This window comes from Osmia bicornis, chromosome 6 (assembly GCF_907164935.1).
Source record: "Osmia bicornis bicornis chromosome 6, iOsmBic2.1, whole genome shotgun sequence".
Taxonomy (NCBI): domain Eukaryota; kingdom Metazoa; phylum Arthropoda; class Insecta; order Hymenoptera; family Megachilidae; genus Osmia; species Osmia bicornis.
In genome coordinates, this window is record NC_060221.1 from 1,964,694 (window position 1) to 1,986,659 (window position 21,966).

A 21,966-nucleotide genomic window follows, 5' to 3' on the forward strand; every position below is an offset into this window, starting at 1 on the left:
GCCGAAAGCCGCATGCCGTACGCGCCGTTGTACGCTGGCAAACAGCGCGACCAATGCAACAGAAGCATCGCCATTCCGTACACCGTGCATCAATCGTCCAACAACAACTACGGGCTAGAAACTATCGTAAATCTTCTCTACTCTGCTCGTTTGTACGTCATAAAACCGTTTACGACGCTCTAATCAATGAGAATTTATAATAACACCGTGTCCTGGAAAAACTAAACACGCCTTTTCCTCGTCATCGATCTCCTCCATTTTGCTTTTAAGAGGATACGTACCGACTAAAGTACTTTGCAGAGTTAATTTTCAAATTGGTGAGCTTCCAATTCGCTAATCGAGAATCTTCCGCAGTTAAGAGGAACATCGTGTACCGATTTGGAAACTCACGGAACGGTGCACAATAGGGATTAAAATTACAACGATTAAAGCAGCGTACAAAGCTGGGAACAATTGTTTGATGGACGAGCGTGAAACGGTGTGTTCAGGCTGAAACAACTGTTTCTCTTCCGCGAATACAAAAGCCGGGTCATGAGCTACCATCGCATCGTTCCAACCACTTCGCGTTGGAATCTGTCCAACAGTGTTCGATCTAGTTCTCCTAACTGGATACTCGTGAAACGGTACAACGTGTGCAACGCAACGCGATGCGTTCTTTACAACAGGTATCAAATTGGCGCTCGTGTATTCAACGACAAAAGAAAAATATCACGACCGGGCTGGAACCGCTGCTCCAAAGGGTTAATAAATCTTTCTTGCCATCGTGATATATCCTCAATGGGCGTCTATGTAATGCGTTTAGCGTCTAGGTAGACATCATTTGTCAGGATCGACGTAAAACACTGGGTCAAGCATTGAACCAACACGCTACGATGCGTCGTACAGTCATATATCATTTGCATAGTCCCTACTCTCTAATCTACCCCCTCATTGCAGATCCTCGCACATGTTATTTGCTCGATCCGAACAATACTGTGGTTATAGCCGCGAGAATTTATACATGGGGTTAATTAAAGACCTCATTGTCTAACTAACCAATGATAATTTGGTTGTTTGATTTCTAGCTAGGATCTTTCCTTCGCGCTATGACGATTGTTGAAACGGTGACGAGATCTCTATTGATGTTCTATTATTTAACTGATCTCTAGTGTGACGCGTCGATTGCGTACTCGCATAATTTATGAAATTTTGTAGAGGACTGGTATACCAAGGATCTGGGTGACACTGATCCAGCAAGTGTATTGAACCCGATCGTCTCCCCTTCCACGAAACTCGGTTTACTTTTCACCTGATCTCTCGCCAAGGTCAACCAACGATGAAACAGGTAATGTACTATGCTTTCATCGATACAAGTCTCTACGTATCATTCGGCTAACGACCTCGATAAACTGTCCATTAACAAGTTTATCGGAAACACGGTTTTAATTAAACGAAGAAAGTTACTTATCGGTTCTACGATACCTCCGTCGGTTTCGAGAGTAAATTTCTCTGAATGGGGATTCAAATGTTTGTCAAAATATTAAACTGGCATAGAAATTGAGATAACAATTACTTCACTTCAATTAATTCACAGCTACGAGGCTGTAGAATTTCTCAGAAAATTATGACCGACAGTAATCGAATTATCAGCGTTTAAGAAAGGTCGTGTCAGGTGAAAAAGGTAGGCGTATCCAGCAAGTTTCTCCGAGTTTTTCTACGTCCTTCTCACGCTCGACGCTTTTCTCCGGCTCTTCGTGGCACGTATTAACCCGGTAGCCTACTTCCTGGCGCCAACAGCCTCGAGGCTTTCGAAAATACTTTGCGTACCTACTCGCCGTTTCCTACGGCTCACGAGAAGCCCTATTCACGATGCTCGCGAAAGTCCAAGCAACTCGGAACGCGAGGCAAACGCCCAGCCAACTGAACTGCAAACCGTGAAACAGTCCCTCTACTAAAAAATTCCAAACCTCTTCCTCTCTCAGCGTACATTCAAAGCTTTAACATCCTTGGAGTTTCCTTGAAAACACCTTTTATTCAGTTGAAAATCTAATGGTACCTCTGTTACACGAATTAACCCCTTTCGCGCTCGGTTAATTTATCTGAGAACGAATTTACCAAACACCCTGACTCTTTCTCTTTCGAAAGAAAGCACGTAGTGTCGCTACTTGTACGAAAGTATTCACCAGGTCAAGATTCAGTGAAGTGTGTGTACGTTAGAGGGAGGTGTGAAATCAATTTTCTTAAACCTAGTTACAACAGAAAATTCTGTTTCCCATCTACTTCTCAAGAAGAACTACGACGAGTTTGTACAATTTCAAAAAGAAAGTAACACCTTTTACAAACATCGTCATTTTGCGACTAGCGTTAGGAATAAAAATAAAAATGATAAACACTCACCACCTCGGCAACGTTGCCGGAACCGTCCCTCATGCCATCTCTGTCGGTGCGTCCCCCTAAAAACAAAAGAAACAATACTTTGAACGAAGAGTAGACTACTGTAATGAAGTTTTTCACGAAAAATGTAATCATCCAGTCGTGAATCTCCCGCGTTACTCAACGGTCAGCTCCAATTACGTAATCTCATTTCAGTGATCATCGATGTTAAGTATCGGGAACCAGTTTACGGAATGTACGGATGCATTTCACGGGAGTATTCCGTTTCTACTCGATCGTAGAATTCAGGCCAATCGTTACACTCGGCCGGGCAACGAATGCGATAGACGGAAGTGGCCAGTAGAGCAAACTAGAGTCTTTAACCGATCAACGAGTCGCACGAGTATCATTCAAGTTTTTCCAATCGCACGTTCATTAAAGACATCTAACAAAATAATTGAATTCGAAGCGAAGCGCGGTAAGTTGACCTTGGAATAGATCCGAATATCCGACACGGTCGAACATGAATCTTCAGGTTCCTCTAATTAAACGTTCATGAGGGTTATACGATTCCGACAGACGCGCTGCATTCAGCCAACTAATTTTCTCCGCGCCAGTTCAATTTTCCATTAATTAACTGCCTTGGCTCCGAGTGAATTTTAACGGCACAACTGTTCGTGTTTCCGTGTTTAGCCGTCGCTCTGGTCATTGCACTCGGACTCGCTAATTGAACGGTTTTATTATCGCTTTTTCAAGGTAACGCGTACCCGATGAATTTCATTTTAATACTACAGAAAAAAACTAAAGAAACGCGATTATTATTCGTAGCTCGTGTTTGTATTTCGCTCGCCTTCTCACGTTGATTGCGCAATCGTTCGTACATTGCGAAACTTTTACCAGACAAACGGCCGTCTCTGAATTATTCATCCAAGGAAATATGTAGCGTCTAGCAGAGTAGATGAAAGCATAATTGATAATCAATTCCTACCGCTTAATTACCGTTAACGGCTGATCGATACATTAAGAACGGGATATCCCAAACGTTCTGTTTAACATTAGCGCAGAGTGACTCATAAAAGCGTTAGAAATTCTTTGACTTCGATGTGGAAACGTGTAACTAGATATCTAATTATCAACGGAAAGGTTAATGTCTAACGTGTAAGTAACGTTTGAAACGGGTTCGATGACCTATGTATCTTGAAGATATTCAAGGTTACAAGCATATAATAAAAACGATCCTGAAGACATAATTTGTATCATTAAAAGGTAATGATGGAAAGTATACTTTCTGGGTCACACTATTATGTGTTTACGACCTTATGCAACCGTTGATGTCCTTGCAAAGTAGGTCATTGAACTGCTCATCAAATAATTACCACATTTCAAACGAAAGAATCTGATCTATCTGAATTTATTATATTTTCTTGTACGCTAAAGAAGAGAAACTTAAGTATGTACAGCGTTAATTTCTAGCTAAACGGAGGTTGTTTTTCAGTTCATATCAACAAGCTTACTTTGCCAGGGAAGAAGGAAAAATATTCGAGCTCCCGTTTCTTTATTTCTCTTCCCTTCATTTTTCAATCCTCGACGTTGGGTTCTTTTGAAGCTGAAACGAATCGCGCCGGCTAATCGCCGTAATTTCGTGCGCCGCTGCTGCCTACCCCTCAAAACATTCTTGCGGTGTTTCGGACGGAAAAGTGTTATTACCGCGGTGAAATGTACGCTCCACTGTCAGCTAAAGTATACGACAGTTAAATAAATGTTGCGGCAGCCCCGCGAAATTAGTAGTTTCTACAATTTCCAGGACGAAACACGAGTAATTGCACGCGAGCAAACTGCTGCTAATTATGATATAACAAATTTTGATAATCAGAACGACGAAGCATATTTTTTGTAATTTTTAATTTACACAGTATTAACGCTAAAGTAGGTTAATAATAAAAATAAAAGAAAATACTATAAAAATATTCTTTAACGTTTGAACGTTCTGCGAATTCCTTGGATTTAAATTTATCCAAATAAGAGCTATTCTCCTTTCCGTGAAAATTCATTGAATATTTTTCTTCTCACGGTTTTTCTTTCTTTTTATTCTCGGTACAGTTAACATTCCCGAACGACGTAAACACAACACCGTAGAATGGACAATGGAAAAACGGTACCAGGTTCGTGCTTGTACGCGACTCGAAAATATTGACCCCCGTCATTGTGAAGGATCGATCGCGAGCTATCGATAAATTGTCGCGAAAACATCTTTTGTTTCGCGTCGTGGAAAGCCGGTGAAGTTTGAGAAACTTCACTCGATACAATACGCGCATTGTCCATCGAGTTTGCGCAAATTTCAAGTAACGATGTTATTAAATTTTTCAACAACAATTATCAACGACATTCGTAGAAAAGTTGTACATAAAAAGCGCGCGAAATTTCATTAAAAGAGAAGCCAGATTTTTCATAAGGCACGGATCGCTTTTCCTTTCTTCATTCTTTTTTTAACCAGCTTGAATTCGATTTAAAAGTTAAATCGGGCTTACCAGTGTCACCGATACCAGGAAGGATTTTAATTGAAATTTTGCCGAAGCCACGAGAGCGCAAGCACGCGGGAACGAAAGAGGCAGAAAGAACCGGGGTAACAGGAGAAAAATAAAGGATCCACGGTTGTGCGCATGCGCGCGTCCCACGAGAGCCAAGATCGAGTGTTTTAAAAACACGCAAGAGGCGACGAGTGGGATTTCAAGGTTAGACAAACCGAGACATTCGAGGTTAAACGACGAACGAACCAACTTTTCTTCCATAGTCGGACACGAATTCAAAAGACAACCAGCTAATACAATTAAAATGTTACAATAACGCATTATTTGTTAAAATATTTATACTCCGTGTATTATTTACTCTGCACTCTGTATCGGCAATGCAAACCAAAACAAACTGTCATGGCCGAACGCAAGTGCAATTGGAGCCGGTATCGATGGTAAACAAATATCGTTTATCGAACAAACTCGATAACCATTCCCACGAGAAGCAAACGAGAGATAAGGAAAAAATAGATTCGGGTGTTAGCTAACAAAAATGGACGCAAAGTTGATTCAACCTGTCAAAGATAACGTACGTTATCGCGCGTTAGGGACCAATGACCGACAACATTGACATGTGTATCACTCACCTTTTTTATAAACTGGCAAAATTTTGGCAATTCTCGAGTCGCCCGTGTGATCCAGTTCTTGCAGATTTCGAGCGACTTCTCGTCTTTGAATGATGCTGTCCCCTTGCTTCGATATTTTGTCCGGTTTGCACTTAATCAGGGTGTCGCAGTTTATTCCTTGCCCACTCTCCACCGCTCTTTTGCACGATCCTAACCTCACCCCGGACGAAGGCACAACTATACGACACACCGAGGCACCACACTCCACCAGCACGAACGGAGAACTGTACGGCGCACCTCCGAAGAGAGATCAGAAAATCAGCGTGGCTGTTATTTCTTCTTTTCTTTCTCCCCTTCTTCCTTTGACTTCCAGTCGTACAGATCCAGATACTATTTTCGAATTTCAGCCACTTTCTGTCACTCTTATTTGCCGCGACTTATCTTTGGCAAGGAATCTGCGCGCCACACGCATATGTCACTCGAGGGGGCGACGCGGGGCGTTCCAAAAAGGAACTAGCGCCGTTTTCGTTTTTTGCACCGCTTTCCTCTTTCCTCTTCTCGTTCCTTCCTCTCGTATTTTATCTGTCAACGGGAGTGCTCGTTGCAGAGTCGGAATGGTTTTCCAGCGTGTTCGAATTTTCCGCTGTTTCGACGAAAGTGCGGCGAAGAATTCCCCGTTCCTCTCCTGGACGGATCTCATGCGTGCCCTCGCGGTGTCTGTTTGAACCGTTCCGTTGTCGCGAGTATGAGAAAAAGCAGCGGAAACCGTGAACGTTGATTACCAGAAAGGTACGATCACGATTGTGTCGCGGGTAATCGAAGAAACTTGCAAACTGGCGTCACTGTGGATCGACATTATTTCGACACGGATCGAGATATCGATTTACTCGCGGTTTCGCGACATCGCCGCTGCCCGGATCTCTTGGTTATAACGGACAGAAGCAGGACGACTTTTTAAAAATGCCACGCACCGACCAATCACGAACACGCGCACGGAACGCGGAGGATACGCGAAGATAGAAGAAGAGAGAAAGAAGTGGAGCCGCTATACACGCACGCTTGGCCGCTTGATCGTACACGCTATATGTACAGGTATCACACAAGCATCGAGGGGGGCGCGCGCGTTATACACACATACACACAACGATCGGACGGACGGACAGACAGACGCACACATGGACGAGCGGCGACGCGATCTCCTGACTGTTGATCTTTCCTGCTGCTGCTTTCTTGTTCGCGATCACACATCCAACAACGATCGATGAGCACCGCGACACGGACTCACCGTTGCGAACACACGCCAGTAACCGGAAACAAAGTGTACCGCGAAGTAACGCGGGATAGATGGTCGCAACTTTCGTGCGGAATGTCCGGCGTGGAGTTGCGTGGCCAACCGTCCGTGCGGCTAAGGTAAGTTGAACTGAGCAGCAGCGCGCCTACGGTAAACGAGATTAAAGCCGTGTGCCGACGGAACCGCGATATCAACCAATCACCGCGTCGTTTTGCGAGACTCCACCAATCACCGTCGACCCTAACCTGGCGAACGGTTAGCCCAGGTGTAGCCGCTAAGGCGCCATTGCCTGGCGTTGGCACGTTACCTGCTTCGCTGCTGGAGGGGAGTAGTGGATGAAAGGAAGAGAGGGGGGACTATCCTGTAACAGAGAAAGCTTGACTTTCCAAGAGCCGATCGAAAGAGAAAGAAAATGGAGAGGGAGAGACACGAGAGAGAGGCGAATTACGGTAAGACTGCGATATCGTAAGCGTAACGTCGAACGTTCGTTTTCACAAATTTTCACGATAGACTCTTTTATTAGCGGCACGGATCAAAACAAAATGGCTCCTATGTCTTCGATGGATCGAACAGTCGTTGTAACGAGGAAAATATAGTTGAGAATCTCTCGTCGTCTCTCGATCGGAACGATGAGAGTAGCTGCGTTCCCGGTATGCCTCCGGAGACACGTTACCGTGAGCAAGTTTGCCGGTGATATTGGTGGGAAGAGAAAGAAAGATAGAGATAGAGTAGTGGGGAATACGGCTGTTATCTAAATTACTCTATTTTCTCGAGGGACGCTTGTGATGGATTTTTTTTCGATCGTCTGGAACGTCGGTATCGAATCAAGGTGGGTGTTCCGGCTGTTTTACAGACACCGTCTCTTTTTCTCTTTACCTTCCTCTCTTATTCTCTTTATCCCCACCCTACATAGTTCTCTTCCTCTCCGTTGATGTTGGTGTGCCTGCCATCTCGGTCGATCTCGAGGAAATAAGTGTCCGATCCAGGGCACCGAGCTGCACCAAATACGAGTCATATTTAATTTCAAGATATCCATCTTTCCATTAGGACAACGATAGACCTGGGTGGACTGAAACGTGCACAGGACACGAGGACACAGGGGACACCGCGGTCGAACTGTGTAGAAGGAAACAGAAAAGGGATCGTTAAGAAGGTACCGTCTCTGTACAAACTTAAAAATAACCTTTATATTTATTGTCGCGTTTATTGCATCGCGAATAGCGGCCGCTACGGAGCGGTCTTGTCGTACCACTGGTGCATCGTAAACATTTATTTGCCGAGTTCAGCTTAACTCCGGCAAAATTTCCTTTACAACGAGTATAATCATTAATATACGCTTAAGGGACGAGGGAGTTAACGGTAAAAGGAAAGCCCGGCAATTGAGGTGCGTGTTAAAGGAAAAAGGAAACGGAATATCCTCCTTTTACCTGAGGAGTAAGATTTTCATAGGGGACTAGAGAGGTGTATATTTTTATTTGAATGCAAATTGTTCAGAAAGAGATAGAAACGAAGTGGAAATCGGCGGTGGTACGAAGGGATGGTTAATACAAGGCGAGGAAAGATAAAGCGCTGACGGATATAACAGGTGGGAGCAATATGGTGGCGTCTCTGAATGGAGGGCGTACTCTCTCGTGTTCGACGTAGTATTTGCTCATTCACTTGTTCCCATTTTATCGTGGCAAGCGGGAGTTTCGTTCACGGGCAGCCTGCCACGTGGATTAGGAACACCGAAGATTTGTGAGAACTAGAGATACCCGATATCTGTCGACGTTTGGCTTTCCCTTTTCGCTCGCCGTATCACCTTCGAGCAGACTGTCGTATACTGTTTCGTATACACGGTAATATCGTAATACGTTCCACAGACAGATACACGTTTCCCGAATTAGACCGTGTAATCAAATATCCACGGAAGTGCCAATCTATGGTTTCTCCTTACTTCGATCTGCCTCCACGATCCGTATATTCCTCAATTTTAGATACGATAATTATTCATCATTTTTTCGTTGTCAACCGTTCAGTCGAGTTCGCCTTGAAACAATTGCAACCAATGCGGTCACCCATAAATACCAAGTCATCCTTGACACAAATTCTATCGTGGAACAATTTTTATCTATGTTTGAATTTTCAACGTACCTATACCTAGCACTGATCGTTAGAGGTGCACAAAAGATGCAGAGAGGTAATGAGAAACATTTGCAGTGATCGCTCGAGGACCGTTAAACCAAAGGGGATTCAACATAGCCAAACGAACCGATGGCCCTTCTAAGAAGCTCATTCAGCTTTTACGATCATTCCGAGTCCCAAAATTTCAGGAAATTTCTCTAAAATGCTGTTATATTCGAGCTATCCTCTCGGGCAAACTGCCGGCATCAACCATTGTTTCCAATGACCCGTTACATTATGCTCGTTTCACACTTGGTACGCTGCTGAATAATGCAAAAGTGGAATTTTTTGAAATTTCCGAGCGACAACGATAACCGCGAAGCCCTGCATCGACTGCTCTCCCATTGCGAAAGTAGGAATTGTAACTTTAGGCGGCGCTCGTTCGCGAATTAATCGACTTTTCGAAACTTCCAACAGAATTCCCGATCGCGCGTCACGCGATTTAGCCAGACCGGTGGTAAATTGCTTCGACGACTCGCGTCAAATTGCCGCAGTTTACGGTATTTCGTCGATCGCAAATGTTCTCGAAAATCGCTACGAGGGAACAAATGATAAATTCAACCGTGAAAGATTTGCGCTTAATATATGTACCGTAAAAAAAAAGGCTCATTGCTTATGTGGGATGAGTTAATACAATAGCCAGAGAAGCAATTACAGATTCGGGCGTCGTTTATTATGGTGCAACGCAAAGGAAACGACAGCGAAGAAGAGGAGAGCGACAAAGCGAACGAGTACGGTCGCGAAGCAAAGAGGGTTGGCCACGAGATGCTATTCTACCAGCTGGTTTTGCATAAAATGCATTGTAATCCCTGTGCACAATGCAGAAAGCTCAAGTTTTACTTGCCGCTGTAATTAATGCCTGGCCTCGGTTCATGCAGACGGAGCTCAATGATAATTCACGAAACAGAACCTACCGCATAATTCGTGTGTCCCTCAAAGACACGGCCTACCTCTTTTGTAAGAATGCCTGAGCCAGTGAGTTGCGCATCGGAGACTTTACCTTCACGTTCAGCTATGTTCAACGAGACGAAATTCTAACGATAACACCTATGCGTCACCGGGCGAATTCCTGGTATATATGTAGTACGTAGAATGTAGAGGAACATGGTACGAGGAAAGAGTCGAGACGAAAAGAAGTATTTTTTAATGTTTGGAGCGTAATCAGTTCCGTGCGTCGCCGACTTTCCGGACGAACGTCTGATAGAAGCAGCGATCGAAGAGAAAATTTCCAAATCTCTATCTAGTCGGTCTAGAATGACTAGAATCGGAAATCAGCTCCAAATGGAGTAAGCGATTTTGAAGAATAGATGAAAACACCGTCGAATCATCCGATTGCCGGTTACGTGGCACGACCCTTAGACAATGCGTCTGCCAAGTTGGGTGCGGCCTAAAATAATAGCGTAACACGTATGTACGCAAGCATGAGTGACACGCAATTATTACAACAATCTCACGTAACTCGATACCATTCTCTCTTGGACTATTGGCGCCGAGTGTACGCCTACTAGTTCATTCGCTCAGCTCTCTTCCATTTGTCCTGGTAAACATAGATAGGTATGGTTCGTTCGAGTCAACGACTTCGATGGAACGAGATATCGACACTTTCAAAATCCTCCCGCTTGTCCGTGTACAACCACATCGCCTCGGGTAATTCGCTGGCATGTCTGATTTCTCATTTTCCAAGCTAGAACGAACTCGGTTCATTTTTGTTAGGAATACGAATATAAGTTTCCTAATAAGACGGCGACCACCTTCGTAACAAGTTTCTTCTTAATCGATATTGTATCGTCTCTGTTTTTCTGCTCGCGACGAAACTTTGTTTACATTGTCGCGATTCGGTCGTATTGGCTTCTCCGTAATTTAACTATACCTGTTTGCTTCCTGCCACACCGTAGCGACGATTGTTTACTCGGATAACAAGGAAACTTTTCCTCACCGACTCGTTGCATTGTTCTTCCGAGTTTCTGCGGTTCTTGGTCCGAATACTTTGGCTCGAATTCGTGGGACCGTAATATTCGATGCTATTTCCTCGTTTACAGAAAGGAAATTGTATCGCGGTAGTTGGATGAAAATAATTTACATATCTATGCGTGGACGTTGAATTGAAGTTGGAGGAGAGCAGTTGCTCGTTTAAACCGAAATTTTCGAAGCGTTTATTCACGCTCGGGAAACAACTCTGATCGTGAATTCGGCAGACGAGTCAGATCGTTGTCTAATTCGTATATTTCGCAGCAAAGCGTTTATCCGGTTTGAAGCGTCGCCTCGCTTCGAACTGTTGCATTACTTGTTTGTAAATCGCTTTTCATTAGCGGATGACATTCTTGTTTTGGAACAAAGGGTTGGAATATAATACCGAAGGTACTCGGCGTTGCCATGGGATTGAATGCGAGGACATCCTGTAACGCAATCGCGACTCATAGAAATCACGTTTTCTCGGACACCGTGATGGGATAAAAGTTGGAAGTTTCAATGGTGGAAAAATAAAGTCGGTTAAACTGTTCGTAATTGGTAGTAATGCTTTCGTTTTATAGGTAGCTCGAGGTGAATCAGAAAGTGGAACGATACGATTTAAAGCATTTTCTCTAGTGGTTAATTCTCTGTATCTTTTTACGGGCTCGGTATAATTTGCTTTTACTTCTGTTTTAACGGGATACCCCTTCTACGGCTCGTACGTAGAACGAAGTGAAAAGTTAGCGTTACAAGAATGGAAATAAAAAGAGAAGGTCGTACTTTTTCCGACAATTTGTATCTCTCGCATGTTTCTTTATTTTTCTGCAATTTTTGTATTTATATCCGTGGTATGCTGGATACCATCTGAAGGAAGAATAGGTTTTCTGTCCTAAAAACGAAGAGAACCGAAAGATATATTGTTTCCTTTAGTCAGGTGAAAATCTATCCGAAAGGTTAATAAAGCGTCATATTATAAAGTATTATTCTTTATCTAGCATAGGTTCGTAAAGCGTGTAAACAGGCAGAACCGCAAACACCGATCGTCGAGAAAACTTTGCCCATTACTTTTCCAGCCCCGAGTTTCCCTTAGACTCGATTATCGTGCGATATCAATCTCATAAATCTCGTCCACCATCTTCCCTCCGGCGAAGATTGAACCCTCTTCCTTTGTATCGCAAAAGAAATTGAAAAAAAAAAGGGTATCGAATCGAGCGCGGAGTTATTAATTTATCACGATTAATCGAATGTCTCGATAAAGATAAAGAGGAAAAAAATTAAGGAAATGGGAAAGAAACTGCGAGAGCAACGATACGGAACGTTTCGCGGTGACGTCGTTTGCAGCGGACGCTTACTTTTCTGACGATCGTTAATCTCACTCAGGTTGCGACAATGACAAATAGAGATCCACCTTCTCGGAGAAGGAATGAGTTTAGCAAAAATCAAGAGACTTTTCCCGTCACAGGGTAAGCATTCGAGTATTGTTTTATCGAGGCCGTTTTGCCAAGAGGATCGTCCTCGGTCAGATTTTATCGTACTAAATTACCTTTTCTATCCCTCTTTTGGTCGGAGCTCTTTCAGCTGACCATAGCCTCAGTCAAACATTCTCGGTGGAAGCTGAAGTATGTTTAATTCCATCCGGTGTAGGTTTTTCCAAGTTTTCCAAGTTGTATCGTATACGTAACACGTACTTTTATTTCCCCTTCGTGTTTTTATGCGGACCAAGTCTCAGTCTACTGTTGTTCATTCGCTGTCCAGTGAACCTTTGCAGAGTTTTATGCAATCCACGGATTGGAAACGCATCCGTAGAATCGTTGACTCGTATGGAGGAGCATTAACGCGGAAATAAAAGGGGCAAAGTAAAGCGAGGGTGTGCGTGAACATCAATTTTCGCGTGTAAAACGATAAGGGCAGTAAATCGATTCCGAACCGGTTCAATACTCGTATTGTTTGCGTAAAATTTCGTGTATGGTAATTTTTTATTTAAATCATTCTTTTTCTTCTTTCTTTTTTTATCGAAACCAATTCGACTCTGACAAAGGTTTTGTTCAACTTTGGAAAAGTAACGAATCAGCGAGGGCAATTTGAAAAATTTCCATTTCATCGATGGTAGAAAGTGGATCGAAGGAAAACGACGATTCTGCGAGTGCGCGATTGGAATTACATACATAGATACCAGCAATGGTTAGATCGACACTGTGTTCGATGTTCGATATCATTCTACGAAGAACCTTTATTTCCACGCGTAATTTCCACGAAAAAACCATTCGAGTCGATCGACTCGATCGACGGTCAAGCGACGAGCACCGACTACATACCAACCAGCAGATATATACGCTTCTGATCGATCGATCAACGCCCGACCATCTTTTGATCCGTCCTCGATATCGTTTCAATTCCGCTCTATCGCCCCGTCATGCCGCTAAAAATCCGAAAAATTTCAACGTCATTCACCGTCGATACTCCGATGTCGAACATTGTTCAGACATCAACTTTGTTCTACAACGCGTCGACTCGCCGAACCTGAATTATTTTCAAATCTTTTCTGCTAAAGTTACGCGTTTCAAACGAAACACTGTCCCTCTATTGTTTCCATTACTTTTCCATCATAGAAATCTTCGAAAACAGCTGCGTTTCATCGGAAGAGGAATTACGTGAATCTCAAAGGAATCAATCGGTCCAGGGTGAATTCGAATCAAAGCGTATTGGATCCGTGGAATTCTCTTAACGAAGGATTGTGTCGCACAGCTTGTGTTCATGGCAATACGTAGAACTCGTTCGGTTTGTAACGAGGTGAACATTGATAAAAAGGGTACTTCGATTCGGTTCAAGAACTTCCGATACAGGGACAACGGGTTTCCAGCGAAATTTCCTGCAGCTCGTTTCACGGCCCGCTGACTGAAAACTATTTTCGAAAAACAGTCCCCCGATAGTACTTAATACACAAATTTCACTTTAGAGCGTCGGTTAACACCTCCGCTGTTACAACGACCATCGTAACAGCAGGTTATTAACACCTTGAACGCCATGGGGTGTCACCGGTATAAGCGGTACCGCTGGGTCCACCATTTATTAAATATTATAATCTTCCGCCTTGAAAATATTATGTTTCCTATCAAGCTTTCGCCTCTTTAAAAGCACCATATTTTTCCGGTTCAAGCTCAAAGTAGCGTTAAAACGCCTTCTTCGAAAAATAGAAAAAATGCAGGAAGATAACCGTTGTCGACTTAAGAAGACGAAATTGTTCATAGATGGAAGCTTTCTTACGAGAAAGAGCTTTCGTGTTCTTGGCGAGTTTAGTCCACAGAAAAATTCATTTTACCCGTTGAAGAGGTGGGAAATTCGGTTGACCTAACGTGTCTTCTTCCTTCTTCAGCTTGTGCCCGCAGAAAGGCCACGTAGCCATTTGTTTCTACCCTTTTCAGTGCTTTTCGCGCAACTGTCTTCGGGGACGCGAATTTATTTCCTCGAGTTTCACCCTCGCTCGGCTAACCTCATATTACGCCTCTGCTATGGCTTACCCTAGCACTTGCTTTTCTCCTCTTAAATTCTATTTCTTTCTTTTCCTATCTTCTTCCTTCCGACTGGTCTATCTAACGGAAACACTCGCAATAGCTTCTCGGAAGCTTCGAAAGGAGTCTTCTTGCCTCGTAATTATAACGCGAGACGGATTTCGTTTACAAACGCTGCGAGATTGAAAAGACTCGATTTGTTCGATCAAACAAGCGGACGCCAATGTTTACCGAACAGGAGCTGCAGGAAAGAAAATTAACAGAGGCTTCTCGAGAAAATCGCGTTGCGATTCGAGTATTTTTATCGAGCAACGACTCTTTTGCAAATCGACAATTTTCGACCACGGAGCAATCGATGGTTTAGCGAAAAACGTTAAACGGTGGTGAGCAACATGGAAACATTGAATCTAAGGCGTAGGCATTAACCCGGTTTTGTGTCTCTTCTTGCTATTGCTGTTGCTAGTTTACGGAAACTGGCGCAACAGCGTTAGTCTTTTTACACGCGGTCGGGGGAATAAATTGTTGCGTTGTTTTGCTTGTTTCTAGGTAAGTGGGAAGCAAGTGGCCCGGAAACGGTATGCTCGACGCTGCTGACTCGCAGCATTTCCTCAAAGCATAGAAATTGACCTCGGACCAGAAAAACGCCTCTTGCACTCTGCCGTGCTGCTATGCCGCTTTAAACGCCACTCACCATCGCGAGCATTCGTCAACGGGAGCTCCATAATTTTCTGTTACACTTTAAAAGACAACTAGCGATTACATAGAAATTTTTTGGTGAAATTAATCGGGAAAGCTAGAGGCAACACGAATACACGCACGCACGTTTCTCGTGACCGCGACAAGACCATCTGTACTATCATTAATTTCAGTCCCGGGGAAAGATGGATCTTACGGGGTTGCGCAATGCTCCTTGTCTTTCTCTCCTTTAATTACACATCTTCCTGGGAAGGGTCCCAGACCATTTCCGACCATTCTACGTGTCCGAAGGTCTTCTCTTTTGTAACCGAGGTATTCTTGAGAACGATTCTTTCTCTCGTGTGTGGCAAAAAACTGCCAGATTTTTATCATTAATTACGCCGACTCCGGAAATTATTCTTACTTTTCCTTTTTATTGCTTCTTTTTTTTTACTTTCAGGATGCCTGCCAAGGTGAACAGTCAACGTTTTGACTTTCAATTTTAAACGAAAGCACAATCCGGCGTTACGTGGGATCTTGGTTGTTCTGGTGTGTACACAGAGAAGGAGAGACTGCAAAGCTTTTGACGTGTCGGACGGTGAATTATCCGACACACGGGTAAATAACCGAGAATCGTCTGCTAACTCAATTTACTGGTCCCCTGTCAAATCCAATTAACGGCCAGCTACCGGGCTTCCCGGGATAATCGGCCGCTCCCCGCAATTTCATTCCACGCGTTTCCCCGTCAAACGTTTTCATTTCGATTCGTGCGCAACTTTCGGCAATGTTATCGTAGATCTGAATGTTGCCATAAAAAGAAATTGAATAGCTATAACGATAATATAATGGTATTCGTATTTGAAAGAGGTCGTTAAAATAAGTTTGCGGGGCGTAGAAACATTCATTCGGTTCGGGGAAATGTAGATAAGGCGGTCGCGATAAACGTTACAGTTACGACAGAAGGTTTCTGTCGCCCTCCGCTAAATGTCACGTTTCTACCTACAGGTAGAACGATAAACACACGGGAATAGTACTCATTGTCGAGCGTTATGTCTCTTATCGCTGGTCGTGCCGCGAAAAATGAACTATTCTCAACTATTTCTCCCTAGTTGGTGCTTCGTTCCTCCTCCTCCTTCTTTCTCAGTCGACTTTCTACCAAATAATTCTACACGTGCCTTCTGCAACCCCTTACGGATTTTCTCGGTATACATAGATTAGTTACACGATGTGATTTATAATTAGTCGCAAACTAATCTATCTAGTTTGAAAAAGAAAAGCGCCCGTCTCAGAGGTCATCGTTCGTAGACGCGCGTGTCGATCGATTCTTTTTTATCCAATCGTCAACAAAAACTGTTTATTCCTAATCACGATCCTGTTTCCAGTTTGTTTGATAGGTCGCCGGTCGCTCGTGCGCCGCTGAAAAATCGATTTTAATTAAAATGCAATTTATTAGAGTAGCCCGCGAAAAGAGCGAAACCGCGCGCGCGGTCGCCGAGCGCGCTATGCAATTATTTAAATTAGCGACCAGAGTTATTTTTCGAATCAATATTTTCCACTGTACACTGCAACTCGTTGATTTCTATACGATTCTATACGATTGCTCTTCATCGTGGAACGATACAGATTTACGCCTTTGTGCAACGCGGTCATTTAATTGTTTTGTCAATATATCATGGTATTGCATATTGCAAACAATAAGTTCATAATGCATGCACGTGTGATTGGAATTAATTAAGTTACGTGATAATGATAATTGGAATTAATTTATCTCCTTTCTGTGTCACGATTTTGGACACACATATAGTGTGATATATGTGTGATTTCTTTGTAGAATAATTAGTTTAACAAACTAAAAATTATGTATAAGCTTTTTAAATGTTCTATCAACGCGCGCTTTAGAAACAGCACTGCCATTGCCATCTAGTGAATGTGAAACACTTTGCACTGCAACTGCAACAGTCTAGCGCATGTTGACGGTAATTCAGTCTTGTGCTGCTTTTGACTGATTTAAAAAAAAGAAAAAAAAAGTAGAATCAAAGGAAGTCAAAATTATGTCTTTTCAGTTGTCAGTGCGAGGTGTGATAAAAGAGGGATTGATAAAACATACGATTATCATACCGGCTGTGCTCTCTGGTGAGCGCGAGGTGTACCTACTGTGTTCTGTACATAAATATATGCAGACACTGCTAAATGCACGTGGTTTATTGTAGTCAAATTTGAATAGGTTAAGTAACATGTATTCGCAGGAAGATATAAAGAGAGATTTAAATAAATCGCTAGAACTAAAACGTTGTGGGGAGTTAGATACCGAAGAGGAGCTTTCAAGATCAAATAATGAATTTTGGCGAAATTCTGTTACCTATAATATTTTGGAATCCTATTTACACAATGACGATGATCAAGTATAAATATTTCCAATTCCTTGGAATATTCTGGGTATTCGTATTTATAATGCCAGCTATGTTTTTTTAGATTAAACTGAATACTCTTGCTCTGATAGTGGAATCAAAAAAGAGTACCCTAAAGTTCACCTCTAAAGAGCTTGACATAATTATTTTATTCTTACGAATTAATTTCAAAGAAAAATTAGAATTTGTCCCTTTAATTAAAAAGGTAAGATTATCAAAGATACAAGTATTATAGTGTTATTTGTAAGACTATTGTCTGTCTTCCATAGGCACTGAAACGTATGAAGGAGAGCTTTGCTGTTATGCAGAGACAATGTGCTCAAGAAGAGAAAATGAGATATCATTACCAAAAAAATTGCAGCTCAATAGAAATGAATCAAGAAGTATTAGATAAATCATATAAAATATCTTTTGGTCTCAAAAAAGATATAGACACATACTGTGATGCATTCAGGTCTTTACGTAACATGTGTATATGTACCCCTGATGCTACATATTCTAGAAGAAAATCTAGCTTACAAATATTACTTTTAATGAAAGATTTCTTAGATAATGAATTCAAACATATTGCTTGGGAGGTTGAACAAATGGAAGCATTGTTTCAGCTGATGTTAATGGATACGTATGAAAGCAACAAAGAAATGGCTTTCAAATTGATAAAGTCTGTAAATCCAAGTTTGTTACAATTAGATAATGAACAAGTTGTTTATGATATTATTACAGTTGCTGTTGACTTAGGTAACAGTATCAGACCTATTGACAGTATTACAGCTGCATATATGTTAAAGCTCAGTGCATTGTCACCAATTGTACAATCTATCCTTGAAACGCGATTTGGTTCAACAAAATCAGATGAAAATACAATAGAAACCATAATATTGCAGCTAATATTAATTTTGTTTAAAAAATTGAAGGTACTTAATGTGGTTTATAATGTATAACTATTATACAAAAATATTACATTTATTGTCTTTGCAGCAATCACTGATTCTTGCAAAAGAGAATATAGTAATGACAGTCACGAGACATTCTCTGTATGGATATCTTTTCTGTATCAGAAGCTTGTTAGAAGAATGTGATTTTGAACAAATCGGGAAAACACAGTTATGGCAAGACGCTACAGCGGTACTTGTGTCTGTATGTTTGGAATTAAGTTGCGCCGTTTCCGTAATAGTAAATAATTCCTCACCCGAAGGACACTTACCAATGGATTTAAGTTTACAAACTATCAATAATATACATAATTCATCATTTGAGAAACAGATTGTAACTCCACAGATGGTATTGCTTTGTTCTTGGCGTACTGTGAAGGAAGTTAGTTTAATGTTCGGCTTGCTTGCGATTAAAGCACCGATATGTGAAAAAAATTCTCCCATAGGACTTTTAAACAAAGAACAAGTAAAATCCTTTCACTTAGATTCAAAATGTCAAAGCAACAAAATTTATTTCCGGAAATAAATAAAACTGATTCTTTTTAACAGATCATTAAAATAGGAGAACATTTGGTTACATTGCTTACTGAAACAAAGCATAGAGGGGCATTTGAACAAGCACATGTAGGTTTCAATCAGTTATGTACTCGTCTTTGGCGTTCGAATATAGTACATTTTAACCAATTACCTAAAATATGGTTACATCAAATTTTGATTGCTATCACAGGAATTAAGGAAGAGAATTCTAAATTATGCGCAACTAGAAGAAGTGCCGGTGTACCTTTCATGATACAGGTACCAAATTTACTTTCGTTGATTCTGACTTGAAGAGAATCATGAAAATTTCACTTCACAGGCTTTATTATCCACGGAGCCTCGTCAATACAAGGATACGAAAACTACAATCTTCCATTCTGTGATGACAATTTTGTTAGAATTTACACAATTGGAAAATGTGAACCTATGGGACAAAGTAAAACGTTTGATATACAGAAACTCCGTGTTTTCAGAATATGAAAACTCTCTTGAATCCATCGACGGATGTTGTATAAACGAGAGTAAAACTCAAGTAACAGAAATCAGAACTCATGCTCTGAACATTTTAAGAGCAGTTTTCAGAAATTCCCGTCTTGGGGAAGTAGTGAACGACTATGTAGAGGATGGTTTAATAGCGGCAATTAAGAGCTATGATGCCTTAACGTGGGCGGTAAGATAATTTCAGAGTATCAAGTAGATTATTATTTATAGAGCGTGTGAAGTTACACGTAAGGAAACATTTTATATCGTTGCAGGAAAGAAACGCAGCGACTTTACTCTTCAGTGCGCTTATCATTCGAATTTTCGGTGTTCAGAGAACGAAAGATCATATTAATCTTACTACAGATAATAAAATGAATTTTATTTTATTTTTTGAAAAATATCCCAATCTGTTGCCTTTTATTTTAGACGAATTACAAACATTCGTGGCGATGAATGATAATCTTATAAAATCGAACGTCCAATCGATTTTATTGCTGTTGTCACGATTGTATCATAGATACAGTTCTGAACATACTACCATTCAAAATAAGGTAACTTTAAACCGTGTAATAATGTTTCACTTTAGCAATAAAGGGGACTTATATTTCAGATCGATGATCTTGTTACTTTAGTTGTACAATGTGCAAGGAGTACAATATTTGAAACGCGTAAATTAGCAGCTAGAGCACTAGTATCTGTATTGACAGAACGGTCTGTAGGAGATGTTTTAATGAGAATAATTGAAAGTGTAATATATATTGGAAACGATAATTTATCTTTAAATTTAATACACGGTTACACGTTACAGGTATGTACAGTCGTGTAAACATTAAACGCAAATATAATAATCGGTTTTGTTATTTTTCAGATATTTGAGATACTAAAACATTTTGGTTTTAAACAATTTCAATCGTTTGATAAACACTGGAACAGGTTTCTGGAAAAAACAGGTTGGATCTTAGAAAACTTGGAACGCCAAAACTTAAATCCTCCGTGTTTTTTATTGGCCACAGTTTACGTGAATATTTGTAGCGAGATGTACAAAGCAGATGAAACGTATTTTGTAGAAAATATTTCAATGTTACGTACGCTCGTTTTGCACCTGTTACAACCAACATTGAAACAAGGACCAGCACGAGAACTTTATCAGATATCCATAATTAAGTTAATTCGAGGTGTAGCGGAAAGAAATCGATTAATTCCGCAGAACCTGTTAACTGCGATATACATTAATAGTTTGAAAATGCCAGAAACACAAATTGTTGCATGGTCTACTGTTACAAAAATTATTAGTGAGATGCAACAGGATACCATGTCGATGGAATTATTAAATTATGGTATTGATGAAATCCGTAATTCCGTACAAAATCTCTATAGATACAGTCCAGAATTACAAGATGCACTGTTCGATTTCATGTACAGTAGCTTAACGTACCTGAATAAATTTGAATTGTCGTCTATTAAAAAAATGGATATTTGTAAATTTGTTTTGAACGAAGTACGAGTAAATAAAAAGAAGAATACGTATTGCGAAAGAGATTGTTATTTAAGATTACTTGGAAAATCATACGTAATTTTGGTCATTGCAAGTGGAAACAAAGAAGTATTTGACTTGGAATGCACCAATGATGTATATAATAATTTTTGTGATCATTTGTGGATCACATCTTTAAACACTGATTTCAGAAGATCTGTTTTCAATATAATGCATGATCTTTTCTTAATATGTACAGGATTCGACGAGTATCGATGTAAGTTATTATAGTTTGTACTATTTCGATACATGTATATTACATTCGTTGAATATAATTTTACAGATGTACAGGTTCAGTGGTGGACAACAGTGTTCCAGTTGTTGCTGGACAACAATTCAGAAGTACGACACGAAGCGTCTATGTTGATCGATACCATTCCAATAGATTGTACAAAACATACTAATACAACATGCACAGATCTGCTTCTTTCTAAATTCTATAAAACTATGCATAATAGCAATCCTGAATTAATTTGTACCGTGTTATTTTATTGGAGTATTGCACTGATAGATGATTCAGATTATGAAATGGACGAGACAGACGTAAGTAGCATTAAAAAACCAAAATCATATAAAGTGCCTGCCATTAATACCATGATATTTACTTAGGTTTTCAATAAATGCACAAACTACGATTTCTTCGAACCTCTGGAAATATCAAAAATTTGTGTGGAGTTTTTAATAAGAAACATGAAAAGCTATTTGGACAACGTGTTGCCTGATGATGTTATAGACTGGGTAAACTCACGGCTAGATATCATATTTAAAAAATCAATTACCTTTAGGATGCTCGTAACAAATTATGAAAGTTACATGCCAACATTCGAAAACAAGTTACATGATATTTTAGATCCGACGTACAAAAATAAATTGTTACAAGTTTTAGCATATAGACAGTATAAAGAAATATTGTAAAAATATTTTTACAATATTTATGTAGAATATATTATAAACTTTTTATACACGGAATATAATATTTATTACAATTGTAATAAG

The 21,966-nt window shown here is 40.8% G+C and overlaps 2 protein-coding genes across 6 annotated transcripts in view; one reads left to right on the forward strand and one right to left on the reverse strand.

The window, feature by feature from the left end:
* The window catches only part of LOC114877330 (probable serine/threonine-protein kinase yakA), a 58,666-nt gene extending 51,776 nt beyond the window's left edge, over positions 1-6,890 (reverse strand). The window contains exons 1-3 of one of the 4 annotated variants that reach the window (XM_029189769.2): positions 6,774-6,890; positions 5,510-6,330; positions 2,377-2,432 (exon numbers count right to left, since the gene is read on the reverse strand). In XM_029189769.2, coding sequence (XP_029045602.1) covers positions 2,377-2,409 — 33 coding nt within the window. In that variant the 5' untranslated portion in view covers positions 2,410-2,432; positions 5,510-6,330; positions 6,774-6,890. Of the gene's footprint in view, positions 1-2,376; positions 2,433-4,880; positions 4,949-5,509 lie in introns of those variants that run through there. The other 3 variants (XM_046286132.1, XM_029189770.2, XM_029189764.2) reach the window with 3 other exon arrangements.
* A 249-nt stretch (positions 6,891-7,139) lies between these two features.
* On the forward strand, positions 7,140-21,931 carry LOC114877332 (thyroid adenoma-associated protein homolog). Of its 2 annotated transcripts, none has more exons than XM_029189771.2 (14): positions 7,140-7,228; positions 7,303-7,608; positions 7,693-7,932; positions 15,537-17,478; positions 17,549-17,689; positions 17,754-18,398; positions 18,463-18,882; positions 18,966-19,211; positions 19,273-19,623; positions 19,709-19,987; positions 20,047-20,244; positions 20,305-21,187; positions 21,254-21,513; positions 21,580-21,931. In XM_029189771.2, the coding sequence occupies exons 4-14, from the start codon at positions 17,311-17,313 to the stop codon at positions 21,883-21,885; spliced, it is 3,897 nt and encodes a 1,298-aa protein (XP_029045604.2). In that variant the 5' UTR covers positions 7,140-7,228; positions 7,303-7,608; positions 7,693-7,932; positions 15,537-17,310; the 3' UTR covers positions 21,886-21,931. The 2 variants fall into 2 exon arrangements, with proteins under 2 accessions (XP_029045604.2, XP_029045605.2); XM_029189772.2 differs by having other exon boundaries at positions 7,827-7,932.
* Positions 21,932-21,966: the final 35 nt, after the last annotated feature.